Source organism: Prunus persica, chromosome G6, assembly GCF_000346465.2.
Source record: "Prunus persica cultivar Lovell chromosome G6, Prunus_persica_NCBIv2, whole genome shotgun sequence".
Lineage (NCBI taxonomy): Eukaryota > Viridiplantae > Streptophyta > Magnoliopsida > Rosales > Rosaceae > Prunus > Prunus persica.
In genome coordinates, this window is record NC_034014.1 from 5304575 (window position 1) to 5327966 (window position 23392).

A 23392-nucleotide genomic window follows, 5' to 3' on the forward strand; every position below is an offset into this window, starting at 1 on the left:
CCAAATGAATTCCCTCAACTACTTATTGATTTGTGGAAGTGTTCTTCCTTTTTTTTATTTATAGTGAAATGGGTTTTTCATTTTCTTTTCCACCTACTCTTTCCATAAAAAAGGTTCCTTAGCATAAAATTTTAATGAAAACAAAAAGGCACATGCGCATCCACCAAGTGGCTGCTTTTTCTTATACATGTAGAAACCAATGTTATGAACCAGAGAGCTATGATTATGGTTTTGAAAAAACTTAATTAGATGAAGCTAGTCATGGTTTATTGCTAGATTCAATGCCTTGTCTTTTTATTATTATACACATGAAGCTCTCTGCCTCAAGGCAACTAACCTAGGCCTTGTAGCAGTAAACAAGAGAAAGATTCACTAAAATATGGGCAAAGCTTCAGACTAATAAATCCACAGAAGTATCAGTCCTGGGATGGACAGATCGACCAAAACATACATGAATTGACAAAATGGTCATTTTCTGTGGTAAATTTTTTTGAGATTATTATGGTATGGTATCAAGTTATCAATCAACTTTGGGCTTATCAAACACGCCATATCACTCTTATTGAAAATAATATAAAAATAATAATAATTGCACTTGCTTTGGATAAATTAAACAATTGTCCGTTTTATTTAAATAAATTTTAATTGACCTAAGTTTTGTTTTGGCCGATAATTAATTGTCTTGGTAAATGACATCTTAAGAAGGCATGAAGTCTGCTGCTTGCTTAGAAGACTTACTAAATGTACACGTCAAAGAGACGAAAGAAAAATTAGAAATGTTCGTCTGGGGTCCCAGAACAATTAGTATAATTTTTTTTCCTTATAGACATAAACTTTGGTGGCCCCTTTGGAATCCCAACCCACTATGATCGCTTAACGTCTAGGAAGGTTGATGCTAAAAGACAGTCTAAAAAGGGCTTTTGGTATGCGATACAGTTTTTCAAAAACATCACCAATCAAAGTGATAACGTGCTTAAGGAATGTTATGATAGCTCATCTATGCGCACATCGCTAATAATTTCTGACCGTAAATATATATAGTTTTTATAATAGAGTCTGTGTATCTATTGACATAGCATTTTCCGATATTTTTAAGTTAATCTTGACTCATCAAATTATTGACACAAATTTGTTAATTTCTTTTGATACAAAAGAGGCCTAAAGATTTGGAGAAAGAAAGGGTGGAGGACAAGACTTTGACTTCAGATATGAAGATAAGTGCTCTCTCTACACTTGCAAGTTGTGCTATGCCAGATCTGTGTCCATCCTCACTTTTCGTGTTCGATTTATGTTGTTGTAGTTTAGTTCTCTTCACATGTGTTTTGGAATAGAGACACAGAAAAGAGATGAAAGGAGCCTCTCTCATTATTGATCAACCATTTCAAATGGTGGGCCTTCAAGGCCTTCTATCCCCAGATTGTGGAGCATTCTTTAATCGTGACTCCAAAAGTGAGATGATATTCTTTTCAAATCTCTTCACCACTTGTGGCCTACTTTTCTTTTTCTTTTCCTCCCAGGTTCTTCTCCATTTCCATTCCATTCTTTTTATATAAAAAAATAAATTTAAAAACAAAAACAAGAAATAAATTCCTCCAAAGTTATTCTAACTTGCTGATATCTTGTGGGGTATTAAAATATTAAACTTGTTGGCAAAGTTATTATCTTCTGAAATCCAAACGTAATTGTTTTATGTGGTTTATCATCTTCTTCGCATTATTATACCTGACATTGACATGTATAAAATAGATTACATCAATGATCCAATGTCTATATACTGTATTTCAATACTGTGTGTGCTTAGTGTCAAAACTTAGAATTAGAAGGTCATATTGAGAAAATAATTAAATAATAACATCAGAAAACATAACAAAGGATCTGAATCGATCAGACACATAACCAAGGATCTTGCAAATCAAATCACATTAGTGAGCTTGATCTTCATTTCAATCTGGTGATTCAAACATATTTGCTAACATGATGAGTCTGTCTGACCACTAAAAAGAAAAATCGTTTGTTCATATTTTGAAATTTCATTTTTGGGTTACAATACATGGGTATACTGAAACTGAAAAGAAATGATTGCCTTACAGAAGTATAATTCTAAACTGAGCGTGTGATGTTCATGTGCAAAACTTAGTATGGATACTGCAAAACAACGTAAATCTATAACTCACGTTGGCTTTGAAATACCTACAATCTGAACTGAAACTCTACAACTCAAACAAATTATCACTGTGCTATGCTGGCAAAACGATATTCTTTTCTGCAGAGATATCACTAAACTTTAGTCAACCATAATTTTATCTAAATGGAGTCTGTCTGAAATTTCACCATTCACAAGCATCCTAAGACCAGTTTTTAGCTCTGGCACTCCTTCCTCCAAAACAGCACATACAGGGAATATAGAAACATCTTGCACCCTTCTTTTCAATTCTTCATACACTTCTTCAGCACCGTCTTCATCTATTTTATTTGCTACTATCAAGGATGGCCGATTTGATAAACCCTCTAGATGGTACTCAAGCTCTAAAACTAAATCCCTAAGCTGTTCCCAAGGCGGGGTTCCCTTTCTACCATCCAATGCAGAAGCCAAGTCTACCACATAAGCTATAACTTTTGTTCGTTCTATGTGCCGCAGGAATGCATGTCCAAGTCCACGATTCTCATGTGCACCCTTGATGAGTCCTGGAACATCAGCAACTGTGAGTGAAAAGTCCTCAAAGTTCAGATTCCCCAAGTTGGGTCTAAGAGTTGTGAAGGCATAATGGCCCACTGCAGGCTTAGCCCTCGATATAGCCCCTAATAGAGTGCTTTTACCGGCATTTGGCATTCCCACTAGGCTCACATCAGCAATGCTCTTTAGCTCTAATATAAGAACAGCTTCAGAACCAGGCAAACCAACACGAATGGACGACTCCTCATCATCAAATACTTTCACAGAGGACACATTACCCAAACCACCTTCCCCTCCACGAGCAATAGTTATTTGTTGACCTTGTACAGTCAATTCAGCAACATTCAACTGAAGTTGTTCTTTTTTCTCTGTCTCATCTTCTGTGCAACTCTCAGATGAAGAAGATGAAGATTGAGGATGAATATCAGTTGATCCAACTTGGGTGATTTTGCCAGCTGATTCCTCAACAGTTCTTTGAGATTGAGATGATGAGCTGCCAGTATCCTCTTCTGTATTTAGGCTAGTAAGGGCAGAGTGCTGGTCAGATCCAGTTGCATCACCAATAGGCATACCTGGAATCTCCCATGGATCCAAATCTTCAGAAAAATGGCTTACAACTACAGAAGGAATTTCACCCTTCATAATATGAATCACAGTGCCTATGGGCACTTGGGCAACCTACCCAAAAAAATAAAAGAGAAAAAAAATTTACTATCAATTCTGCATTCTGATTTGGATAGGTGGCATACGACAAACTATATGACACAATTATGCAGGTAAGTAGGACTGCTAAACACAGATACCTTATCTGCTCCTCGGGTGCCAATTTTATTCTTTGAGGATCCATGTCCCCCTCTCTGTGCAATCTGGAACGACATAACTAATACTCAATATCAATGGTGGACCATAAAGCTAAACACAGTTCAGAAAGATAGGAAAGATAAGAGGTACATACAAGGTGAGGTTGCAAACCACTGAAGTCCCAAACTCTTGGGGAACATTCCAAAATCACATCACCACCTCTTCCACCATTCCCACCTACATTAGCTCCCGGTTTAGATGGAAATTGCAGGAATGCCACAAGAGAAGAAATGTTCACAATTTCCAAAAAGAAAACTCATAAAACTGTTGAAGTAGCTTGATTTGAAGTAAATATATAACACGCTGCTCAATCAAAAGATGATTACAGTCTTTGAACTATTATAGAGAACCAACCATCAGGTCTTCCACGGTGATCATGCCGACTACGACGAGTGCTGGTGCAACCACTGCCACCACCACCACCTTTAGCATAAAGCCTGAACCTGTCTATCATTCTCCTTTCCTACAAAGAAAGAAAGAAAAATCCCAAATATCCGAAGATACGTTGCTTTAGAAAAAGACAATCGAATGAAGAAAAGTGGGAAGAATAAGGCCTGATGAGAGAGAGGCAGGAATGTAGCAACCTGTAGAGGGGCAAGCTTTGACTTCTTGTGAGGAGCATCACAGTAGGAAGAAGAACACAAAAAAAGCCATGGAGACTTGGAAGACTGCCTCAAGGCCTTTATGTGCAAAAGCGATTTTGTAAGGTGCACCCGCATCTGTCTCCTTTTTCTTACCCCTCAAACTCTTCTTATGCCTTCAATGTAAACCAGCTATCACCTTGCTATCATGTGATGCTAGAGACGCAGAAAACAAAAACGGAATATGATATACCAGTGAGAAAGATGTTTTCTTTCTGAAATTTTTCAGTCCATTGCATAAATTGAGACGGCCTTTCAAACGGACAAATGAACAGCAACACATCTATACAAAAAAATTAATGCATTACTGCCACTAAACTCACCACAATCACCACCAACCTTCAAATTTATCATGGGTTTCTAAGAAATTAACCAGAGGTCACCCCTTATGTAAATTACCTTATACACTATATGATCTATGTGAATTACAAATCCCTTTTGCTTAAAATTACCAGCAGCAAGAAACTGTATATTACCAGAGGAAACAAAAAGGCAGGAAACGTATAGAACGAAGTCCCAGAAATTATCAGTATTGAATAGAGATAAAAAAAAAACTATATGTTGCAATCAAAGTAACAAGGATAGCATCTGAATTAGAACACTGTTTATGATTGAACCCACAACTCTTAAGCCCCATGAACACTAGGGGTTAACAAAAATATTCGAAATACCAAAAGAAACCGAAGCTAGTCAGCGTTGGGGAAAAACAGAACCCACAAAATGTCCTCATTGAATATGGCAATAATCAAGGAGAATCTGAGAGAATGCCCACCTTGTTAGGCGTCGCTGTTGGATTAGAGGATGAAGGTTGTTGAAGCTTGCAACTTGCGACTTGCGGGAGAGAGAGAGAGAGCGAAGTGAGAGCTTGCAACGAGAACCAGGGAAAGTAAGCGCTCGCAGGCTGCACAAGACCAACAGTAGGTGGGCTGGTGGGCTGATGGGCTGGGAATGATTGATGGGCTCCAAGATCATATAAAAGCTTTAGAGCCACACTATTTGGAAAATTACAAATCCATATACAAAGGTTATCTAGCTGATTACCAAGATTAGTTAGCTCATCTGCTAGGATAAATATTTAAATTTGTTAAGAAATAGTAATAATATATATACACACATATATATGATTTTAAAATATATTAGAAAAACTTTTGCATATACCATAAAAATTTAGAACAAGCGATGTCACGTCCCAAAGTTTCGGAGAGTGACAAATTTTTACACTAAAAACCTTTTGCATTCACTTAATTTGAATGCACAGATGACATTCAAGTACAATGACATCAAACAAAATCTAAGGTACCTATATATGAGATATTAATAAACTACATACAAAATTTTCTATGTACAAGGCTTAAGCTTGTGATATGGCCTAAACAATATCAAATACAAATTGCTTCATCTAATAGTTCATCAAATATCAAATCCTCAAGTTCAAGTGCCACACACTCAGTGTCCCATTGCTGGTTCATCCAACGATCACCCTTTGCCAAATCTCTAGCCACGACATCATCCAACGACTGGTCCATCTCCGGCCTCAAGCTCAGGTATGAGCTAACTCTAGTCCATACATCATCAAGAAGATGGTGCCCTTTGGGCATTGGACGGATGCATCCACTCAAGGACAAGGCTCTTGGGAAGTAGGTGTATGATCTTTCATAAACCTCAAGCAGTGTCTCATTAACTAAATCAAACAGAAGCTGGTGATCAAGTTCATGCTGAAAGCAAGCCTCCAGTTCCTTGAATAATGCAGGATCTAAAGGCTGGTCCTGTGAGTGCCATGTCCCAAGGTCCTCATGACCAATGAAGCCTGACAGCTCAAGAACATATTTCACATAATTGAATTCAGAATCGGGATCATCCACTTTGTTGAATACAAATCGCGCGGAGTGATTGTCCACACTCTTGTGTTCAATTTCAGTGTTTACAGTGTTGCAGGATGCTGGTAAAGAATCTGACTCATTCACATGGGAGCTCCTAGGATTTATCTCTGAACCTGATACAATTTTGCCAAAACAATTAGATCAAATCATACATAGCACGAAAACAATGCATTAGCACTCGGTCATTGAGAGAGATACTTAGTTGTTTAACATCTTTAAACATAGAATACTTTGAACCTGAGTTTGAAAACTGTGCAGAACGTTGCTTACCTTCTGAGGTTGAAAACTCTGCATGGCTAGTTATATAGTCTGAAAGATTAGGTTCAAGAATAGAACTTTCAATTGGTTCTGCTAGCTCACTTTCTGGATTCATTCTTAAACCAATCTCTTGTTTCTGGTGAGTTATGATTTCTCCTATTGCTGTCTCAACTAAATGCTCATCAAGGTCCTTTGTGTCAACAATATTACCACTGTTTTCACTTCTTTCTACCATGTTATTCTGAAACTCTGTCTCTGTAATAGCATCTAGTTGTTCAGACTTATCTGTATCTACAGGAAAGCTCACTGACTTGGGATCAACATGACCATCATTTTCCTTATTCGTATTGTGGTCCACAGCATTTTTAACTGGCATCCCTAAACGAAAAGCATCTTTCGGTGCCCCATTTAAGGTGGAACAAAAATAGTCAAGATCAGGCAATGAGAGATTCCTTCTAGTGAATTTCTGAGCATTCCCAGTTGAAGGAACTTTTTCTTCACTTTTCAACTTTAAGCTCCTAGAGCGATCCCACTTGCTTTGATCACTGCTGTAACTAGACTCAAACAACTGAGTATATCTATTTAGTGACTCATCTAAAGAGGAGGTTCTTCTTACACGGCCAATTCTTGGCTTCCCAAGATTATCATCAAAACCATCCACCTTGTTTCTCTGTTGTCCCATGGCTATATCCGGAGTTTCAGACAATTCTTTCTCATCACATCCAGAAGGGTCTTTCCGGAAGAGTGCCTTGATGGAAGGGTCAGCATTTTCCTTCTTGCCCTCCTGAATTGCATGCATTAGCTTCTGCGTTATATCTTTGAAACGATTTATGACCAACTGATTCCACCCTCGGTGACTAAATCCCTCAGGCAAACCCGGAGAAGAAAAGCTTGTTTCTTGTTTCATGACACTGCTGCCTACACTGATATCACCAGCCACGTAAGGCATGGACTTCATAGAATAATCCTCTTGAGATTCGGATGTCACTAACTTTGGTGTCTGAGTACCAGAAAGCAGTATTTCTCCTTTGGGGAAGGACCAAACTTCATTCTGCTTGTGTTTGAGTGTGCTCTTAGGCCTAATATTTCTAGCTTGAGATGAATCAGCTACAGGAAATGACCTTGATTTTGTTAGTCTGACTTTGTTCTTGGAATTTTGCAGGCCAGGAAACTGGTTTGTATTAACATCTGGATCTTGTAGGATTTTAAAGAAAAATTCCTTGTTTGCCTTAAATATCTCCAGAATATCAGCATGGTCATTAAACTGGTCACTGGAAATGTCTTTGTGTGCCTGGTTAGTCTTTGTTGGCTTCTTGTTCGGTGCCAATTCCATGACTTTTTCACTTTCTTCTGTAGAAAGTGCCTGTTTCTTGCTGGGACTAGTGCTGCCTCTCTTTCCTGTTTTATCCAAACAATTTTCTGAAGGCTGTACATCATGCACTTCGCTCGTACGCCACAACCATGATTGCACATGGAAGCTTAAAATCCAGCTTTTGGTGCTTTCTTCACGAGGTTTCTCTTTAGCACTTGATGCTTTTGTGCGAGATTTACCAGACCTTTTCTTTGCTGAGCTAGTTTCTGTACTGGGATGTTGAACCTAATATAAAACATTAAGGTACTGTCAGCTTATGTTTCATAACAAGTCGGAGAAGCACTTCCGTGTTCTGTCTTGAGGTTATTGATAACCACAAATACATGATGTCAAATCACAACTTGCATTTTTGAATTCTGTATTTAATCAAAAGAATGACATGAACTTACCAGCAAAGGTTCAGCATCAGCAGCTGCAAATTCTTCCCTTTGACCAACGTCACGACTGTTCAAAGTTGCTTTCCTACTTCCATAGTTGCCTGCAAGCAAGAGATGTATTGTGCTAAGCTCATATAAATCAAATACTGATTTCTGAATGTAAACAACTATCTGTGCATTAAGAGAATGATTTGCTAAGTGATAAGTCTTTGCACCTACTGTATACCATTTGCTACTCTTAATTCAAACTGATGGTTGTAACAATGCCTCTTCTTCGTTCCTTACGAAAAAGTTGAATTATAAAATGGTAAATAATTCCTATCTAAATAGACATATAGGTAGAAGCAGTTCTTCTGTTGGAAAAATATATATTGGTTTCAATAGTTCCTTCTGTTTTGGCCTATAGGCCAAAAATAGTTACTTCCTAGATGGGGCATCTGATAAGCCGCTTTAGAAGCAAAATAATCTGCATAAGAGAACAAAAATCTAGCAATAGCATTGCAGAATTCGCATGGCTTCATCCCAAATCAAACATGCACAGGACCACAAATCAAGCGCTTCACACTTTCGTAAACTTAGAAGCTTTGCATGAGAGATATCATTACAGAAGATTTTTCCCTATGAGTTTTCTGTATCAAGTTATCAAAAACAGGATCACACATGAACAGAGGAAAGGATGTGCTGTGGTGAATTGATTTGGCTTACATCTGACTCTTCTCCCTCCGGCGCGCTTTCTGTGTGGAAGCATATTTTTGACATTGTTCCAATGATGGTAATCAAGCATATGCATTAGGCTCCACATGCAGCCTGGACGGTTGCTCTCAACACCAGAGTCCTGGCGCTGCAATTGCTTTCCCATTTTTGGCACAGGAGAAAGTCTACAGTCCAAAGAAATTTGAGAGCCACTTGAGTCTTAATCTCTCAACTTCTAAGTCCAGTCTCTTGAAAATCCTGGAAAAAAACATAGAAGACAGAAGTTAGAACCTCCAAGTACTTCAACCTCCAAAGTTGAGTATTTTAACAAGTACTTCAACCTCCTAGCATATAAATTCAGAATATATTTCCCCAAAAGCCTATCAGAAAAACATATCAAACAGATTCTAAACAAGATGGAACACAGGCTTTTAAACAGTGATTATGATATTTTTCAGAGCCTCTAATTCAAAATTCAAAGGCGGGAGCAAATACCCAATTCCATTTTCATAAAACCAACTCGAAAGGCTTGCAACTTTACCAAAGTTCATAACATCTATACACGTTTGAGGTCCAAAAGCTCGAACCCAAAACATAAAAAAAGAGAAACAGGGATGAAAGAACTTCCGTTATAAACTTAAGAATCAAGCAGAGACAAAAACAAAGAGAATATTTAAGTCACAAAACCAAAGGGAATATTTAATGGCTGCACAAACAACGCTAGCAATTAATACATGAATTAAGCAACTAAAAAGTAACAGAAAAACAAACGGAGCTCTGAACCTTGAGAAGCTTGGGAAGCATGCAACAACAGTTTGCAAAACTATGGCAGGCTTTGAATAAGGTATGGGACAGCTGAGAGCTCAGAAACTTCGGAAATTAGGATGATATATTGGTAAGTGGCGTATACGATATGAGAAACGAAAAGTAAAGAAGAAGAAGTAGTTGGTCTTCCAGTTAGAGAGAGAGGACCCGGGAAAGAGAAACAGGGACCTCTTACCCGCCAAGAATTTTACAATGAAATGGTCCAAGCTCTCTCTTTCAAGCCTTGGTCCAAGCTAGCTATGTAGATTAGATCAAACTTAAAGTATGAGGACTTAAAGGGTTTAGCTAAAGTTGATTAGATAGTTTTGGTGGTTAGATTAGATTATTTGATTTAGTTTTATGGTTGATGTTAGTTGAAATGTTTTTGGTACAATGTTAGTTGAAATGTTGTTCAATTCAATAAAAGGATAACAACATAGTCAACTGATATTCAATCACTTATTTGCATTGTTCCAAGTGCCCTTGTTGTCTCCAATATACTATCACAACAAGCTGAAAACTCTTTCCTAACACTATTACAGCATTGTTCATGTATTTGGATTCTTTGGTCTTACTTATTAGTACTTTTGATCTCATTACCAGAAGCATCACATGCATCAATCATGCTGATCTTGATGTTGGGTGACCAAAAATAATTTGATCTTAATGTTGGGGGCCCCGCCTCGTGTTGGCCTCTCGTGTATGTACTATTGTTCCCAACTTAGGGTCCATTTGGGAATGTTTCTATTGGAAATATTTTTACCCTTAAGCGCTTCTAGCATAAACTCTTTTATTTAAAGCCCAACAAATTCTTTATTAAAAATCCAAACGTGGCATGAAAAGGCACTTAGAAGGGCTTCATGAAGCACCTAATAGGTTTCGAATTTATCTGTCAAACGTTATCATAAGTGTTTTTGGTTATTTGAAATCGTTTTTAGTCATTTCAAAAGCAGTTTTGAACATGCCCTTAATACCTAAGTATAGCATAGGGGTAAAGATAAGACCAATGGACCCATCAAGTGTGGAGTTTTATTTCAAAAGGATTTGCTACAGCTTAAGGAAATATCCGACTTATAGTTTAAGTGGTGTAGAATGATCTACACTTTCTGCAAGGTAGTTCTACTTTCATAATGGCTATGCATTGCTAGTGTTTGCAAAGCAAAGACATAAAGTTATTGAGAATCATATCAAAGGGTAAACAAATCTATTTTATATATAAAACATCTTCAATACTGTCCTAAAAAAGAAGAAAGGGGGGAGAAATAGATTAGGGTTGAAACTTGAAAGCCTTGATGAGTAAAGTTTTTTACTTGTCCTCAATATGAATAATTAAAGTTCTTTGCAAATGTATGCCACTTGCAATATTTTGACTTGTTCAAACCCATTGTGCAGGTCCACATACTCGAAATTGTGCTTGAATATTTCAATATTCTGTACAAAATGTTAGGCCGGAAAGGGACTTTGAGCAGCTAGTCAAAGCTCAAAAGGATCTTGCATTGCAGATCACTTGGGATAATCATAACAAGTTTATATTTGTGTGTTTCAAAGTTGTATAATGTTGTTTTACTTTTCTTGCATGAAATAGTAAGTCAGAAACTCAAAAAATTGCAGCGCAGATATAACGTGTACGGTCTGCACTTCTTGTTGGTTTTCTAGAAATTGTGAAAGTTGACTTGGAAACACATGAACTAGAATTCACTTCAATGCATGAGATAATTGTTGGATTGGAACTGAATTAGGTCAACAGAAATGTGGCTGCTGACTAACTTTGTCCTTGACTTGATGTATGAAGAAATGTTTGAATTCAATTCGATAACGTATGAATCCCAGAAATTTTGGCAATCTAAATAGTCTAAGCTTTTAAATTTGGAAGTAATTTTCGGTGTGACAGTTTAATTACTATTATGTGGTGTTACTAATCTATTGATGATGTAACATGTATAGTTTTATCTATTTATTAATATTGCTTTTTAAATCCACAACATATAAATGATGTGATCCATCCAAATTTTAATACGTGAATTAGCATCACTACGAAAAATTTCTCGAATTTTAGAATTTTAGACTATTTGTGATACCAACCAAGCTCATCACTTGGTTGGGGTTTTCCTTCTTTTGATGGATTGTAGCGATTCAGATGAAATTGCTTCTGTAATTTGTCTCAGATATTGCTTTCTATATGTTTCCCTTGCGTTTGTCGTTCGGCTTGGAATCTAATACATGTTTGACCAGAAAAAACCAAGATCATCACTTAGAAATGGTGAACGACGAACAAAGACTGCCTAGTCAGAGTCTGTGTCCACAAAAAGCCCAAAAACCTACAAAAGCCTATAAGGTTTGGCCCAATTCTCCTAGTGATTAAGAGTCTTATTAGAATTTACAGGCCTGCCCCAATTTTATTTTATAATTTGATTCATTTTTCAAAATCCTTTATTTTTATTTTTTGCCTTTAGTTTTTTCTTTGGGCAGAGTTTCCATTGGATTATTTATTGGAGTCCTTATTTATTTGTATAGCAGGAAGGATTGTGCCCTCTCTCTCTCCCTCATCCCACAAGCACCTTGAAGATAAATATACAATTTAATATATACATCCATCGGACGGATTCAAGAAATTTCCTTTTTAGGAGCAAGAACTTGTAAAGTCTGGCCTAACTTGCATTGGATAACGGAGCATACCAAGAATCTGTAAAGTCTTGCCTAATGCAGCCCAAGTCTCATCCGTTCCTTTGCCCCTTTGCCCTATCTTAGCCCTTCTTTGAGGCATTTTATCAAACAATTTGCCCCCATTCAACAGAAAATATCATGAAAATTTGGCACCTTCATAGATATAGAACAAGACTGAGTTGGGGCTAGTGCCTTCAGTGGCTCCTTACTAGATTCGCCACTGTGTACATCATACATGTGGTTTAGTTAGTAAAATGGTAAGTACAAGAAATCTTGTAAACTGAATCCTAGGTTTGAAATTTTACCATACAAAACATGCCAAATTTACTTCACGCATGTAGCTTATGGATATTTGCACGTATCAAATTTGTATCTTAAAATCATGTACACGAAGGGTTACGCCAATTTTCTTTGTTACTGAAAAAAAAAAAAAATATACAATGTGAGCGACGCATGCAGAAGTTCCCCAATAAATCGATGCCTCAACCCCACCATCACATTCACACCATATTTAATCCTCCCCAAAGAACCAACTTCTGCAGATTTTGCTGCGCCAAATTTTAAAAATCAGGCTTTGTTGGGAAAATTTGGCATCATTTGGGAACGTTGTTAGCAGCTGTAAGATTCATATGCAAGTTTTTTTGTTTTTTTTTTTTTTCTGTTTTTGACAAACAGATATTTGATATGCAAGTGGTTCTGTTATTCCTGTGAAAGCAATATTTTATGCATAAAGCAACAAAAATAAGCAGAAGCAGAGCTAAGCACAGCCTCTTTTTCAACACTTTTTTTTGTTTTAATTTGTTCCTGGGTCAGTTCCCCACTTCTCCCTTTTGCTCTAAGAACATATGATTGGAATTTCAAAAAGTACATTGTCCCTCGCTGTACCAACATGATTCTTTTGAAATAAAATTAATAAAAAGTTTATTGTTATCTTGATCCATCCATATATGCCCACCTTATACTAATAAATTCGAAATTTATAATTAAGCTAGAGGAAAATTCTCTATGAAACATTTATATGAACTAAATTCAATAGCACGACATAAAAGATTTGAAGCTCAATTAATTAAGAGCAGTTCATTCATGCAACGACGATCTTGTGTTAGGAAATCATACGGCTAACCAACTATATCAAGCTGCAAATCTCCTCAGGCTGCATTGAGATCTTCTCATACAAAGTCTAACACTTCCATTTCAGATCGAGCCAAAAAACGAGATAAAGAGTCTAAATTTGGACTACTTTAGCAAATTTCTCAGTCCTCACATAGCAATTAGTTTAAAAACAATATCCGTGCAGACAAGGGAGGAATTCTGAAAATATGAAGCCCCAAATAGTATGCAACATCACTTTAAAAAGCTTTCCTTTTCCCATGATTATGCTTACAGTTCCAAATGCCAGCATGAAGAGTACCAATAATTGCATGTGTGCAACTTTTTCTTCCTTCTCCCTTTCTTTTTTTTTAAGACAGACATGCATTCACGAATTTGATCTCTGTAGCAAAATGCTTTTGTGGAGGGTTCATTGCAAAATGCTGAACACCCATCTCAATCAATTGGTTCCATGCCTATATATCTTTTTCAATTTATCCGCTGATACCTTCTAAGTTAATAATAAAATAAGCTTGTCCGTACAAAACTAGTTCCGCAAGTCTAAGGTGATTCTTGATCCGTTGATTCATATGAGGCTTATAATACGTTAACGGTCAAATTATGCCTAAAATTGCTTGAATGATACGACCAACAATCACAACGTATTAACAGTCAAATATTCTCGCTGATAACAAAAACCAACCATCACAATGCATGAGCGGTCAAATTTTACCGCTAATAACAAAATTACCGACCATCACAAATTACATCAACAGTCAAAATTTACCGCCACTACAAAATTCAATGAATTTATGAACTTCAGAGCTTCAGGTTTTTTTTAAGTCCATGTGTGTGCACTCGAAGCTGACCTCAACTTAAACTCACCGCCCAAATACAGTAAACTCCAGTACAGTTTCCGGACTTCCCATGTTCAACACTTTACCATCCATTGACAGGTAGCACAATTCCACAGCGAGTACCTCCACAAAAGCATCTTCTGCGAGTGGCTAAAAATGCCATAACAAGTTTTGTTTTTCTGCTTTTTCCCCCTTTTATACGCAAAAACAATGAGCATTATTCCCCTCCCACTCCTCCCTGCCCCATCACCAACACACCATACATCATCACCGTCCATTTTCATCATCATTTCCATTATCATCATTCTCTCACACTCACTCACACTCACACACTCTCTCTCAACTTAAAACCACCAGACACCAGAAACTCAGACACTCTCTCCGCAGCAGAGAGAGAGAGAGCGATCCCCACCCTCCCCTCCACCCCCACCCTACCCAATCCAAAAGACAATGGCCATAACTTTTCTCATTTCCCATTTTACCCCTACAGCCCTACTCTATTTCCTCCTCCTGTCCTCCTCCATCCATGCCCTCAACATCACCACCCTCCTCTCCCCTTACCCTGACTTCTCTGACTTCACCGACCTCATCTCCTCCTCCATCTCCGGCGACCTCCTCCCCCGCTCCTCCCTCACCCTCCTCGCCGTCCCCAACCCCTTCCTCTCCTCCACCTCCGCCCTCACACGCCGCCTATCCCCCTCCTCACGGGCCGACGTCCTCCGCTACCACGTCCTCCTCGAGTACCTCTCTCCCTCCGCCCTACTCCGCATCCCCCCCTCCGGCAAGCTCGTCACCACCCTCTACCAGACCACAGGCCGCGCCACCAACAACTTCGGCTCCGTCAACCTCACGCGCGACCCCTCCACCGGGGTCGTTTCGATCCGCTCCCCGGCCCCCTTCTCCCCCTCAAACGCCACCGTTTTGTCCCTCGTCACCAACCTCCCCTACAACGTCTCCATCTTCTCCGTCGACTCCCTCCTGGTCCCTTACGGCTTCGACCTCATGGCCTCCGAGACCCGCCCCCCTCTTGGCCTCAACATCACCAAGGCCCTCATCGACGGCCACAATTTCAACGTCGCCGCCTCCATGCTCGCAGCCTCCGGCGTCGTGGAGGAGTTCGAGGCCGACGAGGGCGGCGCCGGCATCACCCTCTTCGTCCCCACGGACACTGCGTTTTCAAATCTCCCATCGAATGTGAGGCTCCAATCGCTCGCAGCTGACAAAAAGGCTGTCGTCCTCAAATTCCATGTCCTCCATTCATACTACCCACTGGGCTCGCTCGAGTCGATCGTGAACCCGGTTCAGCCCACATTGGCTACAGAGGACATGGGAGCCGGCTCGTACACTCTCAACATCAGCAGAATCAACGGGTCGGTGGCGATCAACACTGGGATTGTGCAGGCCTCGGTCACCCAGACTGTGTTCGATCAAAAGCCCGTGTCAATTTTTGGGGTTTCTGAAGTTTTGCTGCCCAGAGAGATCTTCGGGAAAAACCCAATTTTAACTCCCAAGCCCGGGACGCCATTGCCCGGTAGCGGCGGTGCTCCGCCTCCGGACATTTCTCCCTCACCGGAGAGTCTAACTGGGCCTCCATCGCACCTCTCTTCGCCGCCGGGTTTTCGCGAAGAAATCGGATCCAAAGCTGCGGCGGCCGTTGGTGGGTTGGGGAGCTTTGGGATTGCATCGTGTTGTATAGGACTGTATTTAATGGTATGAGATTTTTGTTATTTTTGCTTCTTAATTGCTAGATTTTTGGTGGGTTTTTTTTTCTTTTCATACATTGAATTGAATTAGGCTGCAAAAGCAAAGCCTTTTTTGTTTTTGTTAATTTTTTTTTCTCCTTGTTCAAATTTATGATGTTAAATTGTGTTAATGGCTCTGAATAATTAATGTATATCAGAAAGAACCAATTTTTTGTTTCTTGGATCTGCGGTTTTCGTCCTGTAAAGAGATTCAAAGTCTGATCTGCTTCTGCATAATTGCATTCATCTTTCTACTTTTCTGCTCTAAAACTGACACCAGAGAAAATTGGGTAGCTCTACTCTTTTGCCTTCTAACTCATGAACCCGTCAAAATGAGAGACTTACATGAAACGGAAATAACATTATTTTGCTATTCTTGACTAATTACGGTATGTTATTTGTGATAATTTTTTCACATGACAGTTTGATGACACATATAATAATTTTTTCACGAGACAGTCTATGATTAGTTAAGGACTCCATTTCATAAAAGTTTTTTGGCATTAAAATCCATATGGGCAAATTTTAATTTTCAATAACCAAAATGCAGAAAAGATCTTTAGATTTATCATAATAGGAAAAGGAGGAAGAAGGAAGAAGGAAGGCAAGGATCAATTAATTTGGGATAAAACTTGTTCGGTTACTGTATTTAATTCTTGTTGCCTTCTGTCATATTCATAAAGTTATAAAGCTCTAATTCATGTGTTGTTTCCCACAATATCCCCAGTGAACCTTTTCGAACCACAAATTTCCCAGCATTTACATTTGTTTGTCCAAAATAATATGGTTTTTTTTGGGTTTTCTAACGATTAAATTTTCATATGCACGAAATTATTTAAGTTGGCTAGAATAGATGTACTTTTTGTCCTCCTCCTGCAACTAAGTAGGAATCTCTCCTTCCACTCTACAACTAAATTTCCACTTTTTATTATTTATTTATATTTTGAAGGTAGAGAATATAGTTTGTATTATTTATTTATATTTTGCTGGCAGGGCATCTATCTAGCTAGCTTTGCTTAATGGCTGCTTGAGAGTTGGGACCAAAATAGAATGTGAAAAAGGAGAAAAAAGAGTTATTTACCAAAAAGAAATGTGAGAAAAGAGAAAATTGAAAAATTGTTGGTAGGGTACTGTAATTAGTGAAGAGGAAAGTGCATGACAGAGGGCATGGGGTGGGTCCGCAAATGGACGGTGGTGATGCGATACAAGTTGAAGATATGCTACTCTACACGCATTTCTATGGCATCGGATGTTGATGGGACTGCCAGAAGACAGTGTACGACCAGATCTAGTGAGGGGGAGGAGACCTACAGTGTGTGTACTCAAATGCCTTTTCGGGCCGCTCCATTTCTATTTGTGGACAAAAAACACTCTCTTGTAATGGAGATAATATTATTTTACTATTTTCGACCAATAATACAATGATATGTAAAAAAATTATCTTATATGTCATTGTGTTATTGATCGAGAATAGCATCTTGCTATCCCGTTGCATGAGATTTCTCTCTTAATTGTAGGTCAGTACAAACTGATGCTGTTTGCTTCTAGATTAGACACACAGATGAGCGGGGGTCCCTTTGAAGAGCTTTCAATTGAAACCCTTAAGAGCATGTTTGGTAGGCCTCATTATGCCTCACTGGACTGGATTGTGTTAAATAACACTTAAAACCCATATTTGATAAGAAATGGAATTAACTTAAATGAGACTGCATAGTCCAACAGTGAAAAAATAACCGGACTCGCATGTCTAATTCTGTGAGCCCCAAATACAGTTCGTAAAATAGCACCATTGCTATTTTGAACACAAGAGTCCGGCTGGATTTCCTTAGAGCAACTCCAGCGCAAGGAGTTTGGCCCGGGCAACAGGCCCCTTGCAGCCCAAGTGTCCCTCCAGCGCAGCCAAAGTAGCCCGGGCAAGCTGCAGGTCCCACGAGCCCGGGCAGGCCCAAGGGCGAAAATTGATTGGGCTCGAGCCAGAGTTAGGCGACGTCAGCACTGACGTTACCACACGCAGGCTCCAACGGTAACCTGCCACGTGTCAACACCGGGTGGCTCCGATTGGTTTTTTTCCAGAAATTCTACGGTTCTCATTTTTTTGGCCAAAAAAATTTATAAAAAAATCCGAAAAAATTCTGAAATTTTTTTTTAAAAAATACCAAAAAAGTATGTATTTTTTCCCTATAAATACCTAACCATTTTATCTACTTTCAACACCAAATCTTCATACAATTTCTTCTCCATACAATATTTTCTACTCTCCACTCACATTATTCATTTTCCACACCAATTCTCCATACAAACTCATCTCCTTCCAATATTTTTTACTCTCTACTCATATTTTCCACTTTCCACACCAATTCCATACAAACTCTTCTCTTTCCAATTTTTTTACTATCCACTCACATTTTTGTACTACTTTCCATTTGTACAAAATAAACAAATGGCATCTTCTGTCGAAATCGGAGGCTCGTGGTCAACCCAGGAAGATATTGCGTTGTGCGAGTCTTGGGTGAACGTTAGTCATGACCCTATCACGGGCAATGAGATGAAGTTCCATCATATGTGGAGCAAAATTCATAGAGAATTTTGTCAAAGATCGGGTTCCATTCGGACCGAAATGGCTTTGTCTAGTAGATAGAAACTTCTAAACAAAGAGTTAAGGAAATGGAGAAATGCCTTGACAAAAGCAAGGGAGAACATTCGGAGCGGTCAAAATCTTTCCGATGAAGTAAAATATTTTTAATTGCCATTTTAATCAATTTAATGTAACTTTTTTTTATTGCATATTCTATTTCTTTTTGTTGCACAATGTTTATTTTATTTTTGCATTTCCTAATTGGCTTTATTTATTTACATAATCAATTTTATTCTTGCATTTCAAAATAGTTTATAATTTCATGCATAATCTTTATTTTTGTTTTTGCATTTTCAATTTGTCTATATTTATTTACATAATCAAATTTATTCTTGCATTTCAAAATAGTTTATAATTTCTTGCATTGTATATTTTTTTAATGCACTTCCAATTATTTATTTTGAATAGATCATACAAGCACAAATGTGGTTCGGTGCCACGGGGCAAGGGAAAAAAATTTTTGTGCATTTTCAATGTTGGGAAATTGTCAAGGATTGTTCCAGATTCAAAATTATTCCTACCGCACCCCCGGTTGTGTTGCATGAGACGCCGCTCCACGAATCGCCATCAACCGATTCGCCATTGGACTCCCCAATGGAAACGGAGTCACCACTCCCACGTCCGCCGAGACCTATTGGGAGAAAGGCGGCAAAGGCCAAGAGAGGGGCCACTTCGAACATTGATTGTGTTCAAATATTCGAGCAAATAGCTAAGAACAACTCTCTAATATTTGAGAGAGACTTGAAGAGAGATGAAGCGGACAAGGCACGATTGGAAGCCTTTGCAATTGAAAAGCAACATGCAAAAGAAAAAGACGACGATGAGAGAGAGATGAAAATCATGGCCATGGATACGAGTCATATGTCTCCTGAAATAAAGGCCTATTGGAAGCATAGATGAAGGGATGTAATGAGAAGAAAATTTTTCCATGACGACGGACCTAGCAATACGGATTGGCTAAATGATGAAAACCATTAGATTGTATTGTTGTATTTTTTTTTTTATAATTGTTGTATTTTTTTTTAAATTGTTGTATTATCCTTTAATTTGTTGTATTGTTTCTTTTTTATTCAATCAAAAAAGCATTCTATAATTGGACTATTTATTAAAAACATTTGAGCATTCCTCACAAAGATTAATTAAAAATAAACCTTCATTTATTGCAAACAACACACAAAACAAACCATACATAAAAGCATAATAATAAAAAAGACCTCGCAATAATTCCACAAAACACCACACACAAAAACAAAGCATAATTAAAAACAAAACATAATTCCAAACAAAGCACGAATCTAGCCTTCATCCATTGTGATTGCCTTTCATCTGCCACAAGTGCTCGATCAAGTCAACTTGACGTCTTTCGTGAACATATGAAGATTGCATTTCTTGATAACGATCAATCATGGAGTTGTTGAATCGACCATCCCGAAGTAACGGTTCGGGCTCTATTGGTAGTCCATTTGGTCCCATCGGCCTTTCATATATTCTTGTCAACGCCGTGTTCATAGGATCGGGTTCAAACACCTTTGGAGCATCGTAGTCATACTCATCCTCCACAATCATGTTGTGGAGGATGATGCAAGTCATCATAATACTCCGCAGCACCTCCTCATCTAGCATCCGAGCAGCACCCCTAATAATTGCCCAACGAGCTTGCAAGATACCGAAACACCTTTCCACATCTTTCCTGTAGCCTTCTTGAAAGGCAGCAAAGCTTCTTTCCTTCTCGGATCGAGGATTTAGAATTGTTTTCACGAATGTCGTCTACCTAGGATAAATTCCGTCGGCAAGGTAGTACGCACCAGAGTATACGGTATTGTTGATTTGGTATGTGACCTAGGGGGAATGACCTCGCAATACCTCGTCGAACACCGGGGATTGACCAAGGACATTGAGGTCATTCTGAGATCCGGCAACCCCGAAAAAGGCATGCCAAACCCAAGTGTCGAATGAAGCTACGGCCTCCAAAATGATACTTTTTTGGCCCTTCCGATTCCCATACTCTCCTTGCCACGCAGTAGGACAATTCTTCCACTGTCAATGCATGCAATCGATGCTTCCGATCATTCCTGGGAAACCTCGAGCCTCGCCTTTTTGTAGAAGCCTTTGCAGGTCCCTCGGAGTGGGTTTGCGAAGGTACTCCCTCATGTACAAATTTTTCACTGTATCACAGAATCTCACCAAGCACTCTAGGATAGTAGATTTTCCCATCCTTGCAATCTCATCCACCTGCTCTGCAGATGCCTCATAAGCAAGCATCCGCAAAGCAGCTGTAAGTTTTTGCTCCGGGATAAGACCCAAAACTCCAACAACATCATGCTTTTGAATGAAGTATGTGTCGTAATTACAAATATCATGCATGATTTTTTGGAACAAATGTGGCTGCATTCTATATCTCTCTCGAAACTTAGAAACTGGATATAACGAATTTGGGATAAAGTAATCCTCCAAGAGATTCTTACCCCGAGACTCTCTGCGTCTGTCCACATTCGGGCCACGACGACGATGGTGTTGGCTTGATTGATTCATCATACACACCACCGCTGCTACAAGCATTTCTTCCTCTTCTTCATCGGCGTCCCGATCTTCTTCCTCACGTCTACGCCGGATTTCTTCCCATTCTTTATGTTGCCTCTCCAACACCCTCCTGAAGTTTGACATTGAGAGTATAATGTGTTTTGTAAAATCTGAGAAATGAAGGAATATATAAGAGATGGTGTGAGAGGAGTGGATGGTGTAGTTTTATAGAGGGATTCAGAAGATAGAGATGACACGTGGCACAATTTTAGAGGGTGAAAATCTTATTTGAAATCTGAGATCACTATTTGTAAAAAAATATCTGAAAATCTTATCAGACATGGGACACGTGGCACAATTTTAGAGGGTGAAAATCTTATCTGAATTATGAGATTATAATTTTTTAAAAATATCTGAAAATCTTATATGACATGGGACACGTGGCACAATTTTAGAGGGTGAAAATTTTATCAGAAATCTGAGATTATAATTTTTATTAATGAATATCCGAAAATTTTATCTGGAATAAGACACGTGGCAACCGAGATTCTCATCCAAAAATCTTATCCGAAAATTTATTACAAAAGATTATCAAAATTAATGATTTAAAGTATAAAAAAATCGGAAATAAAGTACAATGAATAGTAATTGCCCTAGACTTGCCCTAGACTTTACCCTCATGGGTGGAACCACAAATGGCAAGGCTGACACTATTCACGTGAATAGTGGCAGCCCTTGCTTGCCCTTGCCTTAGACTTTGCCCTCATGGGTGGAGTTGTTCTTACGCCTTGAATCAAAACACCACCACCACAGACCCAATCGATAGACTCTGGCAATGCCCAGCTCTCCCTCTTCTCCCCCGAATTTGTTCTCCCTCATGACCACCACCCGCAAGCCACACACAGACCCATCTCTCTTCGCCACCACAGCCACCCGCAAAACCCAGAACCATCTCTCTTTGCCATCTCTGTCAGACCACCACCATCAAACCCATAACCAGCCGCCAGAGACCCAATCGAACCATCATCACCACCCAATTCAACAACCATCATCACCTAATTAAACCACCACAACCATTAATTAGTGTAACCAAAAAGAGAAAGGGGTGGGTGTTTGCAGCCATCACATATCCAGAAGTGGATTTGGCTCTCTTAAAAGTTGGGGTGCAGCATGAAGAGAGAGTGAAAAGGAATGAAGGAAGAAGAAAAGAGAGGAAAGAATAGGAAGAAAAAAAGAAATAGAAGGAACAGCCTGGAAAGGAAGAAAGAAAAAAAAAGGCTTTGGAAGGAATAAGAAAGGAGGAAGAAAGAAACGGGCCAGAGATAAGGAAGAAGAAGAAAAGTCAATGGGGAGAAGAGGAAGAAAAAAAAGAAGAAAAAAAAGAAAAAAAGAAAATATAGTTTGAAGTGCGTGGTTCAATTGTTTGTTTGATCAGAGATAAGATAATAAACCACCACATACTCACTTATTTGTTTTTCTTTTTATTTATTTTTAGGTAAAAAAAAGCCTTAATTAAAATTAAAAATTATAATTTTATTTATTAAAATTAAATATTAAAATAATTATTTTTAGTCCGACACAACTCCAAACATAGGTCTTCACTATTTTTACAATCCAGCTTCTTAGTCCGACCTAACACCAAATATAGATCAGTACTTAATCCAGCTTAGGCCAATCCGAGCTAATCCGAGACAATACTAGGATTTAGTCTAGTCCATGACAGTCCGTCGTGCCAAACGATCCCTAAGTTTACTAATATCTAGTTCCCCTAAATAAGGATCAACTACTCTTCTTAATTTAATTTTTGATAATTTTTTTAATGTTCTAAATAACATATTTTAGTGCGAAACTCGTATAATTTGACGAGTCAGTAAATGCAGAGAAGGTCAGGAATTGAATTTTATTGTGGAACTCATGTATTGACTGACACTTATCCAAACTTATACATTAGAGGCAATCAGTTACGCAGATGAATTTGGAAGAGTCCATTCCCAAAGTATTAATCTTCAAAATGGATGGTATTGGGCTTGAGCCCATTCCCCATTTGTGAACACATGGGTAGGGTTCATGGAGGTAATCGAATCATGAACCTATCAGAATGAGTTTTGTTTGGTTGTGAAAAAAAAAACAAAAGGCTTTCACTCAAACCCTATCTAAGAGATAGCGATTAAGAACATGCTCAAAATGTGTGATTGGTGGGTGGTAGAAGTGGGGCTTGGCATCTATACAAACACAATTTTATTGCAATTTCAAGGACATTTGGCCACTTCCACAAAGAAAACTTGGAAAGAAATCACTTTGATGTGGACGAGGATGAAAATAGAG

The 23392-nt window shown here is 38.6% G+C and overlaps 3 protein-coding genes across 5 annotated transcripts; 1 reads left to right on the forward strand and 2 right to left on the reverse strand.

Annotated features, from left to right (window-relative positions):
- Positions 1906-5069, reverse strand: LOC18772073 (probable GTP-binding protein OBGM, mitochondrial). Of its 3 annotated transcripts, XM_020567255.1 has the most exons (7): positions 4949-5061; positions 4370-4459; positions 4120-4292; positions 3890-3998; positions 3630-3712; positions 3478-3540; positions 1906-3352 (listed from the first exon to the last, which is right to left on the reverse strand). In XM_020567255.1, the coding sequence occupies exons 3-7, from the start codon at positions 4252-4254 to the stop codon at positions 2285-2287; spliced, it is 1458 nt and encodes a 485-aa protein (XP_020422844.1). In that variant the 5' UTR covers positions 4255-4292; positions 4370-4459; positions 4949-5061; the 3' UTR covers positions 1906-2284. The 3 variants fall into 3 exon arrangements, with proteins under 3 accessions (XP_020422844.1, XP_020422842.1, XP_020422843.1); XM_020567253.1 differs by lacking the exon at positions 4370-4459 and having other exon boundaries at positions 4120-4332; positions 4949-5069; XM_020567254.1 differs by lacking the exons at positions 4370-4459; positions 4949-5061 and having other exon boundaries at positions 4120-4363.
- Positions 5366-9769, reverse strand: LOC109949462. Its single transcript, XM_020565073.1, has 5 exons — positions 9540-9769; positions 8769-9014; positions 8076-8164; positions 6327-7911; positions 5366-6169 (listed from the first exon to the last, which is right to left on the reverse strand). Exons 2-5 carry the CDS (start codon positions 8920-8922, stop codon positions 5556-5558), a joined length of 2442 nt encoding a protein of 813 aa, XP_020420662.1. The 5' UTR covers positions 8923-9014; positions 9540-9769; the 3' UTR covers positions 5366-5555.
- Positions 14199-17399, forward strand: LOC18771959 (fasciclin-like arabinogalactan protein 4). The gene is made up of 2 exons (XM_007208512.2): positions 14199-15880; positions 16906-17399. The coding sequence occupies exons 1-2, from the start codon at positions 14621-14623 to the stop codon at positions 16930-16932; spliced, it is 1287 nt and encodes a 428-aa protein (XP_007208574.2). The 5' UTR covers positions 14199-14620; the 3' UTR covers positions 16933-17399.

Coding starts and splice junctions, on each gene's coding strand:
- LOC18772073 (XM_020567253.1), bottom strand. CDS start 4,254: ATGCGGGTGCACCTTACAAAATCGCTTTTGCACATAAAGGCCTTGAGG. Junction 3,999..4,119: donor CAAAGCTTGCCCCTCTACAG/GTTGCTACATTC, acceptor CTTTCTTTGTAG/GAAAGGAGAATGATAGACAG. Junction 3,541..3,629: donor GTGGTTTGCAACCTCACCTT/GTATGTACCTCT, acceptor ATGTCGTTCCAG/ATTGCACAGAGAGGGGGACA.
- LOC109949462 (XM_020565073.1), bottom strand. CDS start 8,922: ATGGGAAAGCAATTGCAGCGCCAGGACTCTGGTGTTGAGAGCAACCGT. Junction 8,165..8,768: donor CGGAGGGAGAAGAGTCAGAT/GTAAGCCAAATC, acceptor TCTTGCTTGCAG/GCAACTATGGAAGTAGGAAA. Junction 6,170..6,326: donor AGAGTTTTCAACCTCAGAAG/GTAAGCAACGTT, acceptor AAATTGTATCAG/GTTCAGAGATAAATCCTAGG.
- LOC18771959 (XM_007208512.2), top strand. CDS start 14,621: ATGGCCATAACTTTTCTCATTTCCCATTTTACCCCTACAGCCCTACTC. Junction 15,881..16,905: donor GTATAGGACTGTATTTAATG/GTATGAGATTTT, acceptor TTTTGCTGGCAG/GGCATCTATCTAGCTAGCTT.